The sequence below is a fragment of the Acomys russatus genome, chromosome 18 (assembly GCF_903995435.1).
Source record: "Acomys russatus chromosome 18, mAcoRus1.1, whole genome shotgun sequence".
In the NCBI taxonomy this organism is placed as follows: domain Eukaryota; kingdom Metazoa; phylum Chordata; class Mammalia; order Rodentia; family Muridae; genus Acomys; species Acomys russatus.
In genome coordinates, this window is record NC_067154.1 from 58527737 (window position 1) to 58551885 (window position 24149).

General features: G+C 49.4%; 1 protein-coding gene across 1 annotated transcript in view; it reads right to left on the reverse strand.

The window, feature by feature from the left end:
- Abcc4 (ATP binding cassette subfamily C member 4) overlaps positions 1-18640 on the reverse strand; it is a 203622-nt gene extending 184982 nt beyond the window's left edge. Inside the window, exon 1 of the mRNA XM_051160966.1 lies at positions 18391-18640. Within this exon, the coding sequence (XP_051016923.1) occupies positions 18391-18464 (74 nt within the window). The 5' untranslated portion in view covers positions 18465-18640. The remainder of the gene's footprint in view (positions 1-18390) is intronic.
- Positions 18641-24149: the final 5509 nt, after the last annotated feature.

Sequence of the window (24149 nt, forward strand, 5' to 3'; positions counted from 1 at the left end):
GGTGTGGCTCAGCCCTAGCACACACCTTTAATCCAAGAGCTTTTCACTTGAATGCTGTAAACAGGATCAAATAAAGCCAATCATAGGTCAAGAGGTGGAGCAAGCAGCCAGTTGACAGGATGTGAACATAGGTTAAGAAGAAGCCATAGAGAGCAGAAGAAAGCCAGAAGGACGGATAGAGAGGTACACAGGAGGGAAAAGGGAGGAACATTCTGTTTAAAAAGAGGGCATGCCTGCTGGGATGCCGGCTGAGGAGGAAGGTCAGGTGGGTGCTTTCTCTGCCTCTCTGAGCTTTCACCCCAGCATCTGACTCCTGAGTCTTTATTGGTAAAATCATACTTTTGAGATTTTGTTAAAAACAACAAACTGGTTCCTACAGGAAAACATCAAACACAACTTCCTCTTTCTTCCATCCACTCCGCAGGATGAATATCCAACTCAGATGGGTGAGTACAGAGACAGCTCAGCTGTGAAGAGCAGCTTGCATCTGCAAGACTCAGGTTCAATTCCCAGCACCCACGTGGCAGCTCACACATGGCTACAACTCCAATTCCAGGGAATCTGATGTCCTGTTCTGGCTTCTATAGGCATTGCCCATGTATACATGTAGTGCACAGACAAACATGCAGACAAAACACCCATACACATTTAAAGGCAGTGGCAACAGAAAAGATACCAGATCAAATGACAGCTTGACCAAGATGGAAGGTCTACTCAAATACAGAGCAAATGCACCCCGAATCCCCAGCCTCTCAGACGTGGGGTTCCCACATACCGAATGAACAAAATATCAAGTCGGAGTCCCTTCTATTAAATGCTAAAAACTTGTGTTTAGGACAAGTCCTTTAACACACACACACACACACACACACACACACACACACACCACCTTATTTGCTTACTGCTATAGTCTAGAAATGTGACAGCGGGAACAGTGCCCTTTTCTCTTTGAAGTAGTGACCCCCACCTCCCCTTGCTTCATTACCTGTGTGTAATTTTTTTCAGACCACCCAACTGAATTAAGACTGTGAGGTCAGACCCCAGCCAAAAGGAGAATGACAGTCACTTCCTGTCTGTGTGTTTCGTCTTCCCAGCACACCCTCCTGATCAAGAGTAAAACTGGCCTTATCCAGAGACATCAATTGGAGTGGCGGTCTCTTTCTTTTCTATGCCAAACTTATTTCTAATACCAAAGAAACTGCTCCCCACTCTCTGCCACCTGAGTAAACCCCAAAGGCTTCAGGAGTCTCGCTGGTGTCTCTCTGGTCCACTGTCTCATCCTGCCCACAGCAGGACAGTCAGACATGTCCCCCAACAGAGCAGCCAGGTGGTTCAGGTAGCTAAGAACTGGGGACCCTGTGAGCTCAGAGGCCCCAGACTCTCGGTGAAACCGGGACACTTGGGAGTTTGTCCTGACTTTGGCCTTCTGTCCGCCATGTCTGCACTGCCTCGGGCTCAGATCGTTGAAGCTAGCTGCTTATTTTTCACCATTAACTGCACTCACCTCTTTCTCCAGGAGACTGGACCAAGAGTAGATGTCTATCATAAATGGCCAGGTATAACAGTTTGAAAGTCTGACTCACTCGAAGGACAAGCTATGGGTGACTCCAGGACAGAAGGGAAAAGACTACACACTCTGCTTTGCAGCTGTCACGGCCGTTATCCTATATAGAAAGCAAAGGTCATAGTTCATTTCTGAAGATGCCTGCTCAAGAATATAAAAGAGTACTAAGCTGCCACTAACCGTTAATATGCGTAAAGCTTATTGAATATTACATTGTCCTGTCCACGGGCAAGGCGGGACCCAGGTACACCCGAGGCCACCTGGCAGGAGTGAAAAGGATTTTAGAAAGAATAAGTGAAAGCTAGGTGTTGTGGCATGCTCCTTTAACCCCAGCAGTTCGGAAGGGAAGGCAGGAAGATCAGTTCAAAGCCAGGCTCAGCTACATAGCAAGCCCAGGGCCAGCCGGGAAGTTCTAGTGAGGAGGGCGGAGAGCTCCCATCCCAGGGAACTAGAAATTCCTTTATTACTCTGATCTCATGGTAAATCAGGGTCCGGTTATCTTCCTCCTCTGTGGGGAAGGGGAAATGGGAGAGAAGCTGCCACAGTGACCACTTCCTTTAAAAAGCAAGGATGAGTAAGGGGTTGGAGCCTGGTTCAGTGGCAGAATACTAGCATGTGGAAGTCCATGGGTTTAATACAGACACACACACATACACACACACACACCACCACCACCACCACCACCACCACATAGGAAAATACGCCAGAGGGAGACTTGGGTCCAGAAAGCATTGACCCTCCTCACTACCATCAAAAGCAGAAGCCAAATCTCTTAGGAACCCAGCAACACTTGAGATATTTAGACTGTTAAACCCAGCAACAGTTTGCGCAGTGTGGTGTGTGTGCTTCAGGAGCTGCACTTTGATGGATTCAGGGCAGGAAAGCACAGTTTGCAGACAGTAACCCACCACACACCGCTCGCTGTAAGCCTTCCCCTGACTGTGTAGACTGCGCGTGAAGCCCGCTAGGGAGCGCGTCTCTCTCCTTGCCTTTGCCTTCCAGCAGCTGAGGACAGGAGCTCACCAGTCCTGCCCCTTCCTTTTGTTCATGCTGCTGCTGTTGGCACCTTAACCTGGGCGCCCCAGTGTCCTCTGGGGACAGAATATGGCAGACAGCCAGGCTGCAGGTGCCATTCTCACTGGTCTCAGGAAAGCTGCCTATGAGGAGGTTCGGGGACCCACCCAGGTCTCAGAAGCCTGAAGGAAGAAACACACCTCAGAACGGAGACAGGAGAAGCCTGCGGAGGCAGAGGAGGCAGAGGGAGGCGAGGCCCAGGGAGGAAGTTGGAGCTGACACTTGCCAACAGCCAGCGCCAGTTCCTGGGAGGGTGCAGGACACACAGGGCTAGGCTGTTTCTTCTAAGGCTCTGAATTACTCCCCCAGGAAGGACACTGTGGTCACCACACTTGCCACTGGGGTCCTTAAAAACTCATGTTCAAGCACAGCCCCTCTTTCTGTGAAATGCTTCCCAGGAAACGGACCTAAATACTAGGAAGGAAAAAAGGCAATGCACCTGAGTGTTCTCTGGAGACCCTAAATGAGATGCACCTAGCGCACTTCCACAGAGAATCAAAATGGCAGTTAAGCGTCATCCAGATTTAGCCAGTCAGGGCTTGATGGGGTCACAACACCCTCACACCTCTCCCATGGCCTCATAATGTTCAGTATTAGCTGCCACGTAGTTGCTTTGTTTAGCCCTTTAAAAAAATTTTTTTAAATGGTCGGCTCCCAGAAATCAAAGGCCATTAACTCCCTCCCCAAAGTCCCTGAGCTGGCCGCTCTGTGGGATCCCTTCCGGCTGCGCCTTATCCTTCCTGGAAGGGACTCTGAAAAAATGTGCCTCCTCCTCCTCCTCTTCCTCTTCACCCTCTTCCTCCTCCTCCTCCTCCTCCTCCTCCTCCTCTTCCTCCTCTTCCTCCTCTTCCTCCTCTTCCTCTTCCTCCTCTTCCTCTTCCTCTTCCTCCTCCTCCTCCTCTTCCTCTTTGTCCTCTTCCTCCTTCTCCTCCTCCTCCTCCTCCAATCCCTCCCCAGGAGCTGTGAGGGTGAGGCAGCTCCGTGAATTCCCCTTCAGCTTACTTGCTGGGCAGCTACTGGCAGAAGTGGTCACCATCCACCCAGGAAAGGGATGAAGAAGGACCCTGTTTTGGTTTAACCTAGGGGACACATCTCCCCTTTTCAAAGCCTTTAAGGAAAAACAAGCACCTGTGTTATATTTAAAGGGACAGAGGAGAAAGGATTCGAAGTCTGCCAAAGAGAACAGCGGAGCCATCTCTCTCGTTGCTGCTAATATTGGACACCCCCCTGCCCCCCTGCCCCCCCACTCCCCCCCCCCCCACCCCCCCACCCCCCCATTCCCGCCAAAGACTTCTCTGGGGTTTTCCCAAAAGTAAACCAGTCCAGGGCATTTGCATGTGAAAGAGAAAGTTCAGAGTATGGGCCTGGGATGTTGTGTTTCACAGCCTGGAAGAAACACAGAAACTTATGCCAAAGACACACCCCACTGCCGCCGCGGCGCTGGGGGAGCAAGACCAACAATAACAGGGACCCGGCTTCAAGAGCCATAATTTACTTAGAACACTGAGACTGCTTGTCCAGGGCCAGAGCAAGCCTTCCTGCTTCTCATCAACACACAGCAGAGGGTTCTGAAGAGTTTATGGGATCTGGTCCCACATCTGAAGACATTCTGGAATTAAGACTGAAATCTACTCATTAGCTCGGAAGGAAAAATGAGGGAGGGCTGTGTGAGGAGCTGCCGGGTGCCCAGTGAAGACTCCGGGCAAGCTCAGCCCAACAGAGGGCAGGTTAAAACAACAGCACATCTAGCAATAACAAAGGGACACTTCATTTAGCTGCGGCTTCTGGAAGGCATGTAGGTTCGTTCCTCTGCCCAGGCCACCGTGAACAATAGCCCGGGTGGCTGCAAACAAAGAGAAAATTACCCCCTCCCAGCTGTAGAAGCAGGAAGAGCGAGATGGAAGGTGACCACAGAGCAGGTTTCTTCTGAGGCCTTTACTTCCCCCTGGATGCGGTTTCTCCCTGAGTCTTGGCAGGGCCCTCTCTCTGCCTCCCCGCACTCAGATGTCCACCTTGTATACAGTGTCCACATACAATGAAGAAATCTGGACACCAGCCTTATTAAGTTAAAGTTTGCCTCAACCAGCTAATTCACTCTTAATTACCCATTTAGAAACCTCATCTCAAAGTACAATCACAGTCTACAATAGTAGGGGCTGGGCTTTCCACATAAGGATTTTGGGAGTCCCCAGTTCCACAGAATGACAAGTGGAAAGACAGGCAGGACCAGATCTGTGGGGCATGGGGTGGGGGTGAGGGTGGGGGGGTCAGAGCCTATGGATCCAAGATCTGAAACTGAAAGATGGAAAAAGACTCAGGGTGAGCAAGGGTCCTCAGAGATAGACCCTCAGAGCAGGGTACTCTTCTTGGTGTGCTCAAAAGTGGGGCTATGGTTTATCGTGGTCCCTAAACCAGCTAAATAGGCTTTGACCATGATGGGTGGCTTTGCCGCTGTTTAATGATCAGTGTGCTGCGATCAGTGTGCTGCCCTTTGTAAAAGAGGGTCTTGTCCTTTGGAAGTCTCACCTGTTAGCAAGTGTATAAATCACCTGCTGCACAGGAGAGAGGGCGAGAATGCAGGCATCTTAATTCATTATATAACACTGTAAAGAGTGTATGTGGGGGAGGAGTGTCTGTGTGTGTTTCTAGCAAATGTCTATTTAATGAATATTTGTGAGGGGCACTGCAGCAGGCCATGCATGGTTCATTTGGACCAAGGGGCAGGGATGGACTCAATGCCACCACACAGGGTAGCCCTAGGCATTTTTAGTTAACAGGAGAGGGCAGGGGAGTAAGAACTGAGGGGTTAAGGTCAAGGAAACAGATGAAGGAAAGCTTTAAAAAGAAAATGTATTCATTTAAAATAAAGACAAACTTCAAGAGTCAATTCTGCCACTCCACCTGGGGGGGCGTAGGGCTCTTTTGGGGATTTTTTGGTTGGTTGGTTGGTTGGTTGGTTTGGTTTTGCTGTTTGTTTTTGTTTGAGTATTGTTTTGTTTTGAGACAATGCAGCCCAGGACATATTGAACTCCTCACCATCTCTCTTCCAAGTGCTAGGACTGTAAGAAAGTGCCACACCTGCTTTCCTTCTGTGAAACTTTTAGAATGGGATCAAAGCGCTAAAAACACAGCGTTGGTGGTGTCTCAAGCCTCAGGTGTGCAGCACTGCCCTGCCATTCCCAGAGCTCACTCCCCAGGGCTGTCGGGGCCTCTGCATCTGCTGACCCTGCTGGGACCAGAAGCTCTTTGGGGACTGCTACTGCTGAGCCTACAGCTCCCAGTCCAATAGCCCTGGTGACATGGGGCCACAGCACAGACCGGCAGCAGCATCCGGGCATTTGACTCTGAAAGACGTTCTCTGGCCACGCCCCCTTAACCTTAGACCGTTCCCATCTTCTTTTTTTAAATATATTTTATTAATTTATTCATATTTCATCTCACTTGTTATCCCATCCCTGGTATCCTCCCATTCCTCCCTCCCTCCCATTTTCCCCTTACTCCCCTCCTCTATGACTGTGACTGAGGGGGACCTCCTTCCCCTGTATATGCGCATAGGGTATCAAGTCTCTTCTTGGTAGCCTGCTATCCTTCCTCTTAGTGCTGCCAGGTCTCCCCATCCAGGGGACCTGGTCAAATATGGGGCACCAGAGTTTGTGTGAAAATCAGACCCCTCTCTCCACTCAACTGTGGAGAATGTCCTGTCCATTGGCTAGATCTGGGAAGCGGTTCGAAGGAACGTTTACTGCACGTATTGTCCTTGGCTGGTGCCACAGTTTGAGACATTCTATTGGGACTCTAGGTGAGAGAAGCATGGGAGAATGGAGAAATAGAAGGATTCAGAGGGTCCTAGAAACCTACAAGAAGAACATTATGACCGGGCGGATCTGGGCCCAGGGGTCCTGCTCAAACTATGGCACCAGCCAAGAACAATACGTGCAGTAAACGTTCCCATTTTCTTGAGGACAAGAGGCTTCTAGCCAGTAATACCACTCCCGGGGCTGCACAGCCCTCCTAAATAGCTACCTCCTCTCTATGGGCAGGGGTTTCTTGCCAGGCTGGGCCTTAGGAGACCCCGCCCTCTATTCTTGGTCACCCTCCCTCAGAAATCTCTCACTAAGAACAAGTTTTCCAGTTTCCCCCTCCACTTTGGTCCTCTTACTTTCCTCTGTCAGACCAGCAAGTATCCAGCGTCTGCCACACAACTCCTGCTGACAAGTGGCAGACTACACTAAGTGTCGAGATCTCTAGGTCTGCAGAGCACGGGTCTTTGCTCGGCTACGGCTCAGCTTTGAGCCTGGACGAGGGCCTTAACTTTTGCAATTGCAAACATTAACCTATGCTTGGCCTTCGGTGTAACAGACACTGCTATTTCCCAAGGTAAAAGAGCCAAGCCAGCTCAGACCCGGGCTGGGGGCACAGGCGGTACCTCTCTGCTACAACTCCGTACTGCCTTTGGGTTATTGGTGCTAGGGTAAGGGAGCTGTTACAGTGCCTGCCACCTCTGCAGCCCCGATGGGAGGCCTACACTGGTCCAAATACATAAAGCACAGCACGGTCACTGCACAGGGAGTTGCCATAAGCAACGCCAGTGATGTCATCCTGGGGTATCTCAGGCCCCCTTTCCCATGCACTCAAGGTGACTTCCTCACTCCCAGTACCTGTCTCTGCTGATCTGGCAGGGAAGGTCGCTACAACCATTAGTGCCTCTGACATAGGCCAGGTCTTTGGAGTGACAAATTTTGGGTTCTTTAAAAACACAGAGATGTTATGGGAATTTTTTTTTTCTTTACTCCCAGGGAATTGAGAAGAGGTATGGATGGATGGATATGACATAATGAAACGTGTTCTTTTCTATGTTGATCTTAAATAAAAATAAAAATAAAAAGAGGAACACAACAAACAAATAGGCAAATTAGGAGGGCTAAATGTAAAAAAATAAAATAAACAGCTCCTACCAACAAGGAACACTATGCAAAGAAAAGAAGAGGAACAGCAACTTCCCCAAACACGGGGCATGTGACCCAGCAGGTCCACACTGCTGAGGTAAAGGACTGAGCACCGTTGATAAGTGTGTCTTTCCAGCAGGACTTCAGCAGTGGTGGTTAAGAGACAGGTGACCTGGCCAGCGTGTATGTGTGCACTCGGAATGAACAACAAAGGATGGGTGTGGTTGGAAAACCTCACACCAACTGCTAGGAACCACATGTTCGTGAGAGAGAATGCTAAGTGGGGCTCGTGCCACAGAGCACAGCAAATCTCAAAGAAGGGATTATTGAAGCCTCGCAGAAGCAGCAGAGACTCTGGGCTCTCACACGGAACAGCTCCAGCCAAGAAGTGGCAAAGGACCAGCCCACCTGTCCCAGCCAGGCCCCTCCCTGCATTCAGACAAGGAGGCGTGGTTGCCAGGTGCAGCGCAGCTTGAGGAAAGAGGGGGCTGGCCAGCAGAGGCCAAATGGTGGAGATCTGCCCACTTTATGGCCAGCCAGACATGAGGCAGGGGTTGGGTGGCGATGATGCCGCCAGTAGACTGGCTTTCCCCCTCTCCCACTGTGCGCTCATCCAAGCCCTCAGCTCACGGAATTGGAATGGCACTACCGTATTGAAGGTAACCTTTCCCACATCTCTGGAAAAGCCCCCAAGACACAAGCAGAGGGGCCTCTCCAATCTCCTCGGCAACTTAAAATCCAGCCAAGCTTGATCATGAAAATTTAACCGTCTCAGTAAGAACATGCCCCGAGACAGTTTTATTCTACCAACAAAGCCCAGCGTGGCCACGCATCCTGTCCGGCATCACACAGGTATTAAATGAAAGGTCACGGACAGAACTCTCGAGTTCTCTAGCTCACACTACACGATCCAGCTCCTCACTTGTAAGGTAGGGTGTCATGGACTCCAGATTCGAGCGGCCCAGAGGAAGCCTAACACGATCATTTACAATCAGTGATGAGGCACAGGGCGGACAAGTGGCTTGGCCTCGCACTGAGATGACAGTGAGGAAACACTAGGTTCTGGATCCAGGAAGCTAACACTTTAGATATTTTCTTTTTAAGCCACAAAGATTTCAGTAAGACTCAGTCATGCGGAGCAATTAAAAGGACTCCTATGATGGGGGTGCTGAGAATGCAGATCAGAGGGGAGTGCTGGTGCAATGCACAGCCCCACACCGGAGTGGGGGACGCTATTTTTCAGCAGGCCTCATGCATACTGGGTATACACTGTACCAGCAGAGTCGGCATTACAGTTGAAAACCGAACTGTTGAACAAGCAGCCGGTGCCCTGCAAACACCACATCTGGAGCCTGTGAACACTGAGCCCCCTTGAGGCCCAGGCCTGGCCGGTTAAGTTGTCAATCATCTCACCTCTGTTAACCTGAAACAGGACAAAGGGCTGGACATGGTGGTGCACACGAAGGTGGGCAGCTAGCTCTCTGTGAACTCGAGGTCAGCCCAATCTGCACAGCAAGTGAGTTCCAGGATAGCCAGGGCTACATTTAGAGACCCAGCCGCAAAAATCAATAGATAAATAAATCTCACTTAAATCCTGGTACATAACATTTTAAAAGAACAAAAACAAAAACGAGACAACCTGGGCTTGGGGGGTCGGCTCGCAGTTGGGAGCCTGCACTGCTCCTGCTAAGGACAGGGGTGAGCAGCTCAACAGGAACCCACACCCTGGCCTCCCCACATGTACATATCCCTTCACAGGACTTAAAGAATGCCAGGTGGTGGTGGCACGCACATTTAATCCCAGCACTCTGAAGGCAGAGGCAGGCGGAAAACAAAAAACAAAACAAAACAAAAAAAATCTCTAAAAAATGAAAAAAAATTTAAATATAAACAGGACATATGTCTTGCCTGCGGTCTTGTAAGGGAAGGAGCTTGCTGGCTGGTAAGGGACCCTTTAAGAGGTGGCATTAACAGAAATGCTCAATTGGATCTCAGCCACATGCTGACCAACAAGACCTACAGACTAAAAGCCATACACTGGATGAGCAATTTTATAAGAGAACAGCTGGCATTTCCCCTCCACTGAGCTCCTCCCAAGGTCAGTCTCTGGCCCCATCATCCACAGCACCATCCCCATACGGCTGCACAGAGCATCAGGCAGAAACAGCAGCGCAGGTTGAGGATGCTCAGAAACACGGAACCGATACACAGCTGCACCCTGCCCACCCAAGCGGGCAGGGTACATTTCCTGGTCTCTCCAGCCTCAGTTTCCTCACTGTGAGGGCTGAGCCCACACCCCAAGCTGTTCCTGTAAGGATCAAATAGCCCACTATCCCCGAGACCCCTGGCACATGGGCCCCGGCCCCCGCTGCCACCTGCTGAGCCAACTCCACAGCAGCCACAGCCCTTTAAGGTCAGCAAGTGCTAAGAGAGACCTGCAAGGGATGAGGGTGGCTCAGAACTCTTGGCCTAAAAATAGGGAGGTTCAGTCAAGCACACTGACCTTGGGGATGCTGCAGTCTGTGGTTCTGGGTTTTTACTGTCCATCAGAAAGGGAAGGAAGGAGTCTTTTAAAATTATTTGTGCCTGGGTGTTGCCTTCTAGAATCAGAATTCAAACTGGCCCAGGGAGGGGCTGGCCTCGGGCCTTTCTTTAAGTTTTCCTTTGTTGATGAACAGCCACAGTGAAGCCAGAGACACCGATTTGGCCATGTCACCCTGAGAGAACTTAACCAGGGCTGGTGGTGCAGTTCTGTGACAGAGCGTGTGCTGGACACGTTTGGAGCCCCACGTTCAACCCGTACCACCATCAGAAGAGAGAAGGGAATTCAAACAAAAACAGGCTGGTGAGCTTCGTAGAGATAACTGCTGTCAGTTCGGTACAGAGGTAGACATTTGTAATCCCAGAACTTGGGAGGTAGAGGCAGGAGGCTCAGAAGTTCAAGGCCAGCCTGGGCTACATAACAAGTTCCAGGCCATCCTGGGCTTTATGAGAACCTATCCCAAAAACTTAAATAAGAGGAAGTCATTTCCACCCGGAGTCAAATGAAGGGGGCAAGCTGAGAATATATTCATGAATATAAGCAGCCTGCATTTGTACAAAGTAAATGCTGCCAACACACCAACCACTTCCCTCATGGGAAATGGCCACCCAGGAGATTCAACACCTCCGGACTCCCGTGGGGCAGGTGAGGTGATCTCTCCCCTAACACTTGTGGAAAGTGTTGGCAAGTGACTCAGCCACACCTTCGAGGACATTCTCTAGACCTGTTCCTTCCTAGTGCTCACACGAAAAACCGTTAAGTGGCAGCGGTGAGCCACTCAGCTCTGATACTGATATCGTGCACGAAAATAGAAATAAGGCAGAAGGCTATGTGAGGACAAACCCCACAGACCGAGAGGCCAGTGGGCTGCACCGCAGATGGCGCTGTTAACGATGCTCTGGCCGGTCCTCTCCAGGGTTCATCAGCTCCCTCAGTAGTGTCTCCATCCTGCCCTTTGCTGAGGCCGATCCCTCGGAGACACCCTGGAACCTGAGATACATCTTTCATCAGACCTCCTGGCTCAGTGATACTTAAGACCATGAGCTGTAAAAATAGGTTGAGTCCTTCGCTGCAAAAGGGACGGCACGCTGCAAAAGGGACGGCACGCAGCAAAGCCAGACGCATGTACTGCCTACCCCTTTTCAGAAAGTGTCTGGCAGAAGCTTCTCCAAGCCACAGCTGAACTGTGGTCGCAGCCCCACCCGGAGTCACGGACACAATGTGAATTCTGGTTTGCTCCGGAGAACAGCAGGAAGCACAAGAACTTTTGAGCAGGGTGGTCCCAACTTGTTTTAGGGTAATTTGGCTTCCAGTGGAAGAAAAAGAGAAAGAGCTAAAAGCCAGCAGCCAGGCTTGAGAAAACACCACGTTTCCCCGAGGCTCCCAAACACTGCATCGGCGTTTACTGGGTGGGTCTTGAGGAAACATCAGCGTTTGTTGGGTGGGTGAGTGAGCTGATGAACGAATGACCCCACAGGCATCTCTAAAGCCAAATGGTAGTGTCCGCTGCCAGAGGATAAGGGCTAAAAAGGATGATAACTAGATAGATAACGATGCTAGCAGTGAAATGAGAATTCTGCCTATGAAACACAAAGCCAAAGCTGCTTGGGGAGGAAAGGGTGTATTTTTCCCTTCCACTTCCATCTCACAGTTTGTTGAAGGCAGTCAGGACAGGAACTCAAACAGGGCAGGAACTTAGAGGCCGGAGCTGATGCAGAAGCCAGAGGGAGGCTGCTTAGTGCCTCACTTTCCCTGCTTTGTTCAACCTACTTTTTTATAGGCTCCAGGACCATCTTTCTGCCCAGGGGCAGCAGAACCCACAATGGGCTGGGCCCTACCCCATCAATCACTAATTAAGAAAATGCCCTCTAGGCTTGCCTACAACCTGATCTTACGGAGGCATTTTCTCAGCTGGGGCTCCCTCCTCTCTTGAAGACTCCAGCTTGTGTCAAGTCAACATGAAACCAGGCAGCACAGGAGGAAGCACACTTGTGAAAAACACATTTATTCACTAACAACCGAAAAGGCCTATGATAAAGCCAGCATACACACTCAGTCAGCCAACATACCCACCTGCCTGTTGCTAGGGCCGAGCAGGCAGGCAGACACTGAGCACTTCTGGGCTTGATGGGAAACACCTATGACGTATTCTGATGACCTGGAAGCATTTCAGCTGTGACACAGCCACGTCCAAGCTATGAGGTTCCTAAGAAGATGCCCAACCCATCTGACCTGTGCCTCTCAATGTGTGGTAGCCATCAAAACAGAGCCCCAGGACCCAACCAGACTCCCTGGGGCCTCACAGCAAGGGAGACCCATGACCTACACTTTGTTTCTTTTTGGTTTTTTTTTTTTTTTTGGTTGTTTTTTTTTGTTTTTTAGTTCCAGTGGGATTTTATTGAGATAATTAACAAAAACAAATAGTCAAGATATTACCAACCATCTTTTCTGAACCGTGTATAAACTTAGTAAGCCTCTGTCCATAGACATGTACATACAATGTAACACATCCCAACAAAAACACACACCTCCACTGGAACATTTGCCAATTAAAGTCAATTTTCCCTGTCCCTAAATGTTTTCAAAAATTTAAGTTCCCACTGTTCAAAGTGGAATTGGTCCCTTGTGGCTAGGGACATTAGAATTTTCTTATTTTTACTGAACAAAAATTTTAATTTTTTTTAAATTTTTTATTATTAATTTATTCTTGTTACATCTCGACCTACACTTTGAAAAGCATGTTGGATGCCATTTTGGATGCCATGTTGGAGGTCATTACTAGACAGGTAAATACGGGTTTTAATAGCTAGACACTGGGCTCCCATTCTGCTTACCTCTGCTTTCACTGTCCCTTCATATTGCACATAACATGAAGATTTCTTACAAGGGTTAATCTTTAAATTCATCTGAGACTTTCCTTCCTACTCTGGGGGCCAGGCGGGTTTTTGTTGTTGTTGTTATTGTTGTTTTGTTTTGTTTTTCCCTTCAGAAACCTGACACTCTGCCTCTTACCAGCAAGGCCACAGAGATGGCTCAGCAGATGAGGGTGCTTGCCACGAGCCTGATGACCTGAGTGAGTTGCCCTCTTACCTTCACACGTGATAAGGCAGGGGTGGGGTGGGGGTGGGGGGTGCATGTGTGTGTTCTGAGTGTGGGGGGGGATGAGAGGGATGCTGTGTGTATGTGTTGTGTAGTGTGGGGGGTAGGGTGTGTGTGTGTGTTGTTGTGTTCTGTATATGTGGTGTGTGTGTATGTGTGTGTTCTTGTGTTTTGTATATGTGGTGTGTGTGTGTGTGTGTGTGTGTGTGTGTGTGTGTTTAAAAAAAATACTGAAAATATGGCACCAAAACGCCAGTTTAAAATTAAACCCTGCCAAGCTAGATATGGATTCCATCTGTAATCCCAGCACTCAGGGCAAGAAGGTACGAGTTTAGCCTATAGTTTGGGATAAAAAGTGACACCCGGAATCAGAAAGTAAAGCAAGTAAATAAACACTCAGCATTGCCAACCTCTGCAATTTCTATCCCCAGGTCCTGAGCTTTGTCTAAGCTCAGAGTCCCCAGAGAGTCTGTCTCATCACCAGTGGCAGTTTCTACAACAGCATGGGCCTTGCAAGATGACTTCTCTCAACAGAGACACAGCCAGCTAGCTACAGGAGAATGAGGACATAAGCACTCTCTGGGGCCAGATGCATCTGTCCCCCAGAGCACCTCAACACTAGCACCCTGGGAAAGTGCTTCCCAGCTAACCTTCCATCTGCTGCTGCAAGCCCCAAGACGTCCTGGGTAGGAGGCCTGCCCTAGAAATACAGAGTACACCCACAGGCCTTGCTGGATGTTGGTGACAACACCAGGGGGCAGCAGGGAAGTAGGACAACCCATGGAAGAGTGTAGGCCTTGGATGTTCTTATGCCCAGCTGGACACAGTATTTATTTTTTTCCTTCTGTTTTGTATTTTGTTTTGCATTTTTATTTTGGTTTCTTCACATAGCCCTGGCTGTCCTAGAACTCTCTCTGTAGGCCAGACCAGTCTCAAACTCACAGATACCCTCCTGCCTCCACCTCCAGAGTACTGGAATTAAAGATGTGTGCCACTATGGCCTGGCTGGACACAGTACTTCATAAGCTATATATCACACCATTTATTTCTAGTCACAGGTATGACAAACTACTCAATAAAAAGTGATGGGAAGATGAGCTGTTTTGAAAAATCCAGTACCTATTTTATATCAGCTGCAAAAAGAAACTCTGGTGGGCTTTGTTAAAACAACACAATAGCTAAAAAATAAAAATAAAAATAAATAAAAAAAAACAAGGAATCCATGTGATCCTGGGATGTAAGAGAGACATGTTGATGGAGCTTGACTGATAGTCAGTGGTAGAGTGTAACCTGCGCAAGGCTTTGCTCTAACCCTCCCCGCCCCCAGCACCGACAGCCTGAGACAGGGGAGGAGGAGGAGGAGGACACCAAACTATATGGCCACGGATTAGTGCTGCATACGCTTACGGTAGGCAGGCTCACCAACAGTGAACACCTGCACAAGCCATAGTCAGACAATACCACGTCTCAAAGTCCACCACAAAACTAAAGGATGTGTAGCAAGCAGGCTTTAGAGTTTTGCTTAGTGTGCCTGTAAATGTGTGCATCCGAACAACAAATGGGTGCAAGAGACAGCTAAAATACCAGCACACATACTAGGCGAATTGAAATTAGCAGCCTTATCCCATCCCGGTGTTGCAATAGTCTGCAGTTTCTTAAGTGGGAAACAGTCATCTCCTGAAATGCACAATTTTCAATATATCATAATGTACAGCCCAAATCAAGGCATGCTGCTACAAATTCACCAAAATCCCGGGAAGGCCTATTGTGTTGGCTGCCCTCACCTGGCTGGGCAGCTACCAAGCCAGGGAATCCAGGAAGCGAAGTGTGGGAGTTGAAGCAAACACTCCAGAAAGAAGGTGAGAAATCAGGTTTGCTCTCTAAGGTGCGTGACTGCAGGAACCCACATTCTGGGTTCCCCGTCCGCAGCTAGGCAGCTGCAAAAGGAAGCTGTTGGGATGGAGGGTTTTTCCTGTGCCAGCTTTGGCTCCCAGACAATGAAACATAGGCCACAATAACTACGCAGACACCAATCTATTCTTTTTTTTTTTTTTTTAATATTTTTATTTAGTTTTAATTTACGTGCATTGGTGTGAGGGTGTCAGATCTTGGAGTTACAGACAGTTGTGAGCTGCCATGTAGGTGCTGGGAATTGAACCCAGGTCCTTTAGAAGAGCAGGCAGTGCTCTTAACCACTGAGCCATCTCTGTAGCCCCATTGATCCATTTTTACTCAACTACACTAGCCTGGCCTACTTCCCGGGCATGTGCCCCTTGACCCATCCTCTAGGCTCACCATGGCCACCTCTGCTCCATCCTTGTCCCCACTGAGTCCTCCATGGTGACATCCTCCTCATGGCACAGCAACCTTCTCCAGCCCAGAGACCCTCCTCTCTTAGTCCAGCCTCAACATTACATCCCCACCCTCCTCTCTACTCTCCCCCTCCCCTCTCCACCTGGGACCCCCCACCTGGGAACAGAAGTCCCCCCTACTTTCTCCCCTGCCCAGTCGTTGGTTCTTTAGCTTCTTTATTAGCCAATTCGAGATAATTGGAGAGTGATTTTTTTTTTTTTTACACAACACTGAGACAGGAGAGTCCTCAATAGCAATGAATCTGTTAGCATTCAGCTCACTGCTGGTTCAACAACTAAGAATCAAATACACCTTGATACAATGTGAATGAAGGTCTCCTCGACAGGAAACCACAGAGCCTGAGATACAGAGAAACGGTGCACTGGGTAGGTAGACGACAGCTGTCATCACTGTCCACTGGTAACTTCACCAAGTCATGGCCCTTCTGCTAAGTATAGTACTGGACAGGTGATGTCAACAGAAGGAGTGCCATAGCACAGTAGGGCCACCTCAGCCTTCATCAGCACCACCCGGGCTCCCTGTGAAACACACAGGGGCGTACCACGGACCCTCATCGCTTCTGACTTTATTGAATCAGTCTTGAGGGGCACTGGAGAATCTGCACCTTCTAATAAGCTCTCAGGTGGTGCTGATGCTGCCCTCTGCCTGTCCTGTTTCAGCAGTGGATGCCATACAGTATGACCACGGATGCTTCGAGTGCATCTTCAATGGCAGGAATTGTAAGACCACCATCCCTTGAGAAATGCATCTTCCTACTCCATGCACCGGAAGGCCTGCTCCCCAGGACAAGCAGCACAGCATAGAAGCTCCTGGGAGCCACACTGCACAGGTTTGGACCCTGCTGGACATTCCGTAGCTGTGTGATCCTAGACAGGTTAATCAAAGTGCCTCAGCTTGGTACCTTCACAGACTTAGATGGCCAATTTCTCCCCAACTGGGAAGTGGAAATGGGTGCCCACCCAAGACAGCAAGAGGAAGCCACTACTTAATTTTTTTAGACAAGGTCTCTCTACAACCCTGACTATCCTGGAACTCACTATGAAGACCAGGCTGGTCTTGAACTCAGAGATCTGACTGCCTCTGTCTACTGAGTGCTCAAAGGCACATGACACCACACCCAGCTATTACTTACATTCTTTAAGACTGGGTATTGACAGACGTGGTGGCTCATACCTACAATCCCAGCACACAAGAAACTGAGGTAGCCAGGAGGATTGCTGTGCATTCAAAGATCTCAAGACCAGCCTGAGCTACAGAGTGAGATTGTCTCAAACAAACAAATAACAAAATGCCATGTCTGCTACATTGTCTCAGCTGGTCTCAGCTCCTCAGGCTTATGTCATCCCCCAGGTTAGCCTCCCAAGAAACTAGGACTACAAGTATGTGCCACCCACGCCCCACTCTCCCTTCACCTACATTTTGAAAGTCCATTCACAGAAGGTCATCAAGTGTTCTGTGTCTTGCCAAAAGCTCGGGAGGCCAAGACAGTTCACCCGCTTTGAGTTGTTTTTGTTTTATTTTGTTGGGTGTTTTTGTTTTTGTTTTTTTGGTTTCTTGTTTGTTTGTTTTGTCTTTTTTTTTTTTTTACACCACCCATATTCCTTCTTCCTGCATGCTCCTCTCTACCAAAATCAGATCCTGCACACACTGTATATGCCATTAAAACGATGGTAAATGACTCTTTGAAATTCCCTAGGTTTTCCCATTTTAAAAAGGTAACAACAGAATGCGATAAGGATGAAATGTCAGAGGCCAAGAAATAAAAACTATACTAGTTAGCCAAGCGTGAGTACTAGCCAGCCCAGGCTACCAGATGGAAAACTACTTAGGAACGTCACTTACCTAACTAAGCCTTTTCACCTGTTTCCTACAATAAAAGGGGCAGGGCTGGGGCCAGAGAAGGGAACACATGGTTTTAGGCATCGAGGCCATGGATGCTGTCTCTGAAGACTAGAGATCTTGATTAAGACGCCACGGGCTTCAGAAACTCATCCTCAACAGGGATGTAGTCATCAAAGGCAGGGGGCAAAGTCCATCTAACAGGCAAAGGCATGCTCCACTATGGCTGGAAGTCAGTGGAGAAGGAAAAGGCATGCAGATCTAGATTGGGAACAGTGTCCCCATTCATAAGTAAATAAGACATCATTTTACCCACACGAGATCAGCCATACTAAGGTACGACAACAGAGCCAGAAAGAGATCTAGAGGTTTTAAAACTTCCTTGCAGACACACACACACACACACACACACACACACACACACACACACACACACACACGCACCCACACACAGGCAATAGGTGGAGCTGAAAGAAAAATGTCTGGTGAGGTGCTTCGGTAGGGACACAAGAGCTAGGCTCTGGTCCAGGCCTCTTCAGCAGCTTCAGCAGCAATTAGATAAGACCAGCTGGTTATTTTAAAGAGAAAGAACGGGATGCAGTTTGGGCGCGGGAGCTGTGCAAGCCCTGAGCCTGGTATGGGAAACCAGCCAAGGTGGGCATGAAGGGTCCACCTTCCCGGATACCTCCGCGCCTCCCTCTGATCCCCGCGCCGTCCAGTGGGCGCCACCGGTGCCTAACGCCCGGTCCCCGCGTGCCCCTCCCGGCGAGGAGCGGCGCAGGCGTGGGGTGGCCGGCGGGGAACCGCAGGCGGCGCGGCGCACGCGCGACGGGGATCCCCCCCTTCCCGCCTCCCGGAGTGTGCGGCCGTGCGTGCGGGGAACGCATCCTCCGACCCGGCGCGGAGCATCCCGACCCGGTGGCCGGCGAGACCGGCCCAGGCGTGGCACTCACCAAAAGAACAGGCGCGAGCAGAGGTTGGCGTCCTGCAACGGGTTGGGCTTCACCTGGGTGTGCACCGGCAGCATCTTGCCCCGGGGGTACCGCGGTGGTGGCGGTATGCGCGGTTCCGGGAGGGCGCGGGAGAGGATGCTGGACCTCCGGCCGCGGCGCCGGTCCGCTCGGCGGGAGCCTCACTCACAGGCAGCGGCTTCCGGGAACCGAGCGCCGGCCCGCCCTGACCCCGCCTCCCGGGGATCCTCGGGGGCGCCGGCTACGCGTCGGCGCCGCCGCCGCCTCCTGGAGCCCGGGAGCGGCGCGGTGCGGCGCGTGAGAGCGCAGGGGGACGGCGGGGACCGCGTGCAGGTGCCGGGCGGCGGCCCGGGGGTGGAGGGTAGAGGACGCGAGGCCGGGCGAGGAAGCAGCACGTGCTTGGGACCCGTGGCAAACTTCGTCCAAGTTTAAGAAACGCACCCAAGCACCACCCTGAAGGTGGCGGGGGCGGCGCGGTCTGAGCCCGCCCCCGCGCTCAGGAACGCCCCCTGGGCTGCGCGCTTCTGGAGATCTTGCTGAGAGCTGCCTGGCTTTGGCTGCCTTCACCTTTGGCGTGTTGCCCTCATCAGGACCAAACGGGGTGCTGTGGGAGGTTCCCCCTCCTGCGGGCCAAGGCTCTGACCTGGAACAACAACAGAGTTTAACAGATTGCCTTTGCCGACCTGAAAGGGGTGAAGACCAGTTGGGCCACACGAAGGAACGCAAGGATGTGGGGAGATGAGTGAATGTTGCGATTGTTGGTGAGCAGCTTCTGGGCCTTTGCTGTATTGCTTGGTATGGCATGGCCGACCTCTGTGAGCGGTTGGCTGCCCTCTTAGGTTGGGTAAGGGAGATCAGATATACTGCCTGTCATGTTTCTTTCACCGAGCCCCGAGAGGAAAGCAGAGAAACAGTGGCGAAGGGAACCAACGTCACAGGACACCTTGGTGTGCCTTTCTGTGTGCCTACTCTGCTTTGAATTTGTGCGGTGCCCTTTTCGAGATGGTTATTGCTATTTTACCGAGTAAACTCAGACTCAAAAGATCCAGCTCACCCAAGATCTTAAGGTTAGTGATGATGAAATCTGATTTGTACTCAAGCTGGCCTGTGAACTTGGACTGCTTCAGGGATGGACAGTAAGTGTGTGACGTGGCAGGCTGTACCACCGACGCTGTAAGAAATGGTTCTAGCTTTTGGACTCCTGATCACAAGCCCTCGGTTCCGTTCGTGGCTGAGTGAACCGCCTCCTCGTTTCCATTTTCAGCACTGCATGAAGAAAGATTATGAATTAATGGTACTAGGGACAATTTCACCTCTCCTTCTGCTGTGAGAAAACACTCTGACCAAAAACAGCTTGGGGAGGAAAAGGTTTGTATCAGGCTATACTTGCAGATAACAGCCAATTGCTGTGGGAAGTCGGCGATGGGGCTGAAGCTGCCTTGAGGACGGCTGCCTGCTGACTCAGGCCTGCAGTGGGCTGGGCCTTCATGCCATCTCAAATACAACACTCCCTCATAGTGGCCACAGACCAGGCTGATCTGCACAGTTCTTTAGTTGAAGTTCCCACTTTCCTAGTGAGTCTGGGTTGTGTCCAGTTGATGATTTAAAAAAAAAAAAAGAGTGACTAACTCAGCTTTCAAGTAACCAACTCAACTTTCTTTAGTCATTTCCCATATGTACTTATTTTAATGGCCTTGTTAGCAATGGTTTTTACAGAACATCTTAGTTTAAATAAGCATTTATTTAGAAGTCAAGCTATATGTGGTGGTCCATGACTTTAATTTCATCACTTTGGAGGTACAGACAGGAGGAACAACAACTCAAGGACATCTTTGGTGGACTAGAGAGTTCCTGGCCAGCCTAACCCACATGAGAGGCCCTGTCTATAAATAAATAGACATAAAAGTAATAAACCAGGCAGCAACACTCAGAAGTCTGAGGCAAAAAGATAGGAAGTTCAAGATGAAGGGAGTCCTAGAGAGTTCTAGATCTAACTAGATAGAGATGCCTAAAGAGAGAGAAGAATCGACACAGTGTCTCACGAACCCCGAGTTAGCCTCTTAAGTCCATGTATAACCAAGGATGACCTTGAACCCCAGACCCCCTTCATCTCATGTCTAGTGATGTGTTTGAGCCTGGGAAGACATCGTGGGAGGTAGATACTTGCCTTGCAAGCACAAGGACCCGAATTCATCCCACTGCCCTAAAGCCTGGCTTGCTGGCACACAGTCATAGCACAAGAGGCGAAGACAAGGCCCCTGCCCATCCTGTCTGCCCTGCTTCATAAGTTCCAGTGCAGTCAGAGACCCTGCATCCAACAACAACAAAAAATAGACAGTGGATGGCGCTTGAGTAGCAACCAACTTGTACACACAAGCACACACAAATTACATGTGTATGGTGTAACATGAAAATAGATTCATAACAGATATAAAGGCTGAGCCACTCAGGAGGCTGAGGCAGCAGAAGGGTCAACCTGCACAGCATAGCTATGTCTGCCTTCCAAAAAGAGAAAAAAGAGTAAATAAAAGTCAGGTGCTTAAAGTAGCAAACCACTGACCATTTTGAACTGAATGAAGTTTATTATGCAGTATTCTGGGTGTTTGGTGCGTGAGTTCCCACTGCAAAAGGAGAAGCATTTCCATGGGAATGAGAGCTGACCAATCAGAGCTTCCTTCGTTTCTGTGCTCTCTCAGATAAGAGATGCATAAGCCAAAATAGACAGGCAGTACCTAACTTCCAACGCTCCTATCTCTAGCCCAGTGTTGTTTGCTAAAGCCGGAAGGCCAGTGACCCGCCTCCCACTCCCCCCCCCACCTCCCACCCCCCACCCCCGTGCCTGCTGCAGTTAGCAGGCTCCAAGGGGCCAGAGCTCTGACCTAGTCCCTTCAGCTTTTAGTTTTCTAGCTGAGCCACTTTGAAGCTTCTTAACATTCTTTTCTGAACATTAACTGACATGGCGTTTGGGAGAAATGCCGGGAACCAGTGTCTCAGTAGAAGGGGCCTTAGGGGAACAAGGTTTTTCACCCTTCCTTAATCGCGAGCCTTGCTCACCCTTATTTTTCTCAGGTCTGTAACGACATTCGGAATTCATACTCTGTTTGTCAGGTGACCGTGAGCCTTCCGACTCCCTGGTGCATTCTGAAGGCAACATAGAGATGAAAGACGCTGTGCTCGTTTGTTTACAGATACTGGGTAGAGTGTTTGCTTAGCATGAGGCCCTGGCTGGGATGCTCAGCACTCCAAAACATACAGACATATATGTATATGTTTAACATGTGGGTGAGGAGAGAGAGCCTGCATGTTTTCAGACATGTGTGGTATGTAGAACATGTGTGGGTGTGGAGAGAGAGCCTGTGTGTTTTCAGACGTGTATGTATGTATAGCATGTGTAAGTGTGTACAGAGAGAGCCTGTGTGTTTTCAGTTAGTGAATGCCTTCTTTACGCTGTACAGTTAGGCCAATCACTAGTGTGCAGAGGTGGAAGAAAGGCCTCTGTTTGCATTTGTTTACTTGCTTGCTAATGCAGTATTACGTCTAAAAAGACAAACAATAACAAGTGTCAGGGAGGAAGAAACTGTTGCACCCAGCCCCTCTGACAGAGTGTTGTGTGTGGCTGGAGCGCACAGCAGCTGGAGTTAGGTGACTCAGCAGCTCCCTGCTGGGAATCCGGCCAAGAGAAATGAGAGTGCATGTCCACACCAAAGCTTGCACCAGAAGAGCAGAGCGCCGCTGTTCAGAAAAGGGGAAGAGCACACGCCCGGGAAGGGCACATCCAGCGTGTCATAGCCATGTAACGAAATGGCGTTTGGCACTTCACGAAGGAAGAACAGATCATTTATGTGTGCTAACAGCAAGAATGAAAGTGCTAAAAATATGCTTGCGGGGGCTAGAGAGATGGGTTCAGTGGTTAAGTGATTTCGTTCGTTCAGAAGGCTCGAGTTCGATTCTCAGCACCCACATATTGGCCCACAACCGTCCTTAATTCCAGTTTCAGGGGATCCAGCGCTGACTTTTGATCTCTGCTGGAACTGGGCATGAGCACTGTCTGCATACATAGGAGCAGGCATGAGCACTGTCTGCATACACAGGAGCAGGCATGAGCACTGTCTGCATACACAGGAGCAGGCATGAGCATTGTCTGCATACACAGGAGCAGGCATGAGCACTGTCTGCATACACAGGAGCAGGCATGAGCACTGTCTGCATACATAGGAGCAGGCATGAGCACTGTCTGCATACACAGGAGCAGGCATGAGCACTGTCTGCATACATAGGAGCAGGCAGAGCATTCATATGTATCAAGTTTATGTTTTTAAAATACATATATATTTTGATGTGGTATATGTTGTTGTTGTTGTTGTTGTTGTGCTTGTGTGTCTATCATACTCACATACACCAAGCTTGGGCCAGCAAGAGGGCTTAGTGGATCAATGCACTTGCCACCAAGCCTGACAGCCTGAGTTCGATCCCCAGGCCCTACATGGTAGAAGGGGAAACTGACTCCTACGAGTTGTCTTCTGACTTCCACATAAGCACAGTGGCACACATGGAGATTCCCCTACAGAAACACAACAAATACAAATTTGTACAGAGCTGTTCAAAATACCAAGCAATGAAATAACAGAGAAAATAAAATACCCATTGCTGTGAGGAAAACAAAGCAAACGAACACTTGAGAAAACGAGCTTAAGAGGTTTGTTTAGGCTCAGGCCCTGAGTTTGAGTCCAGGGTCACTTGGCCAAGTCCCTTTGCCCTGTGGTGTCTCAGTGCATCATGATGGTCCCAGTCGATGGCTAAGGAAGACTTTCAACTCACCCTCAGGGAAGCACAGTAAGGAGGAGCATCTGGATATCCCCTTCAAACACAAATAACCAAGCCTCTTATCTCAGTGGGTAGGTGCTAATTAACCGTGGGGCCTTTGCTGAGGGAAATGCTAAAATCTAAACAGTTACCAGGCCTGGTGTCACAGGTAACCCCAGCTACTCAGGAGGCTGAGGCGGGAGGATCACAAGTTCAGGCCTGCCTGGGCTACACAGCCAGTCTGGGCAACTTAGCAAGACTTCTTCTCAAAAGAGAAAAATGACTGGAAATAAAACAGTGCTAGACAGCATGTTAAGCATGTAGAAGGCTGAGTGTGATCTCCAAGGCCACAAAAAAGTAAATAGAAGATCATATAATGTGAGAATTATGTCTCAGAAGTTTAAGGCTCATTAAACTGAAAATATTTATTTTATATTAACATATGCCATCTGAAAACATAGGTTGACAGTTTCTGCCTTCAAGAAATTCTGACTCATGCTGAATCTGTGCATTAATTTTGTTTTTAATTGACATTTTTATTTGGGGTGTGTGTGTGTTAATTGTACATGTCCCTAGGTACATGAAAGTGACATAATGCTTTACAGGAGAGTCCTATGTAAAGTAATTTTAATCCAGAAACATGGCTGCTATCATAAGGACATCCAGAGACCTAGGTCTGTGTGATGCCACACACCTTTAATCTCTCTGGCTAGAATACAGACACACCCATAGTACACATCTTTTCCAAACAATGAAGGTAAAGTTAGTTTGTAGAAGGAAGCATCCACATTTGAAAGTGACATCTAACTGAGGGGCAGACAAAATGACGAGTCAGAGAAAGGTTGGACAGAATGAGTCAGAGAAAGGATACGCCCAACTCTCGTGCGAACAGACAGGAAAGAGAAGGCTTAGGAGAGCAGTGCAGAGAGAGAAAGGGA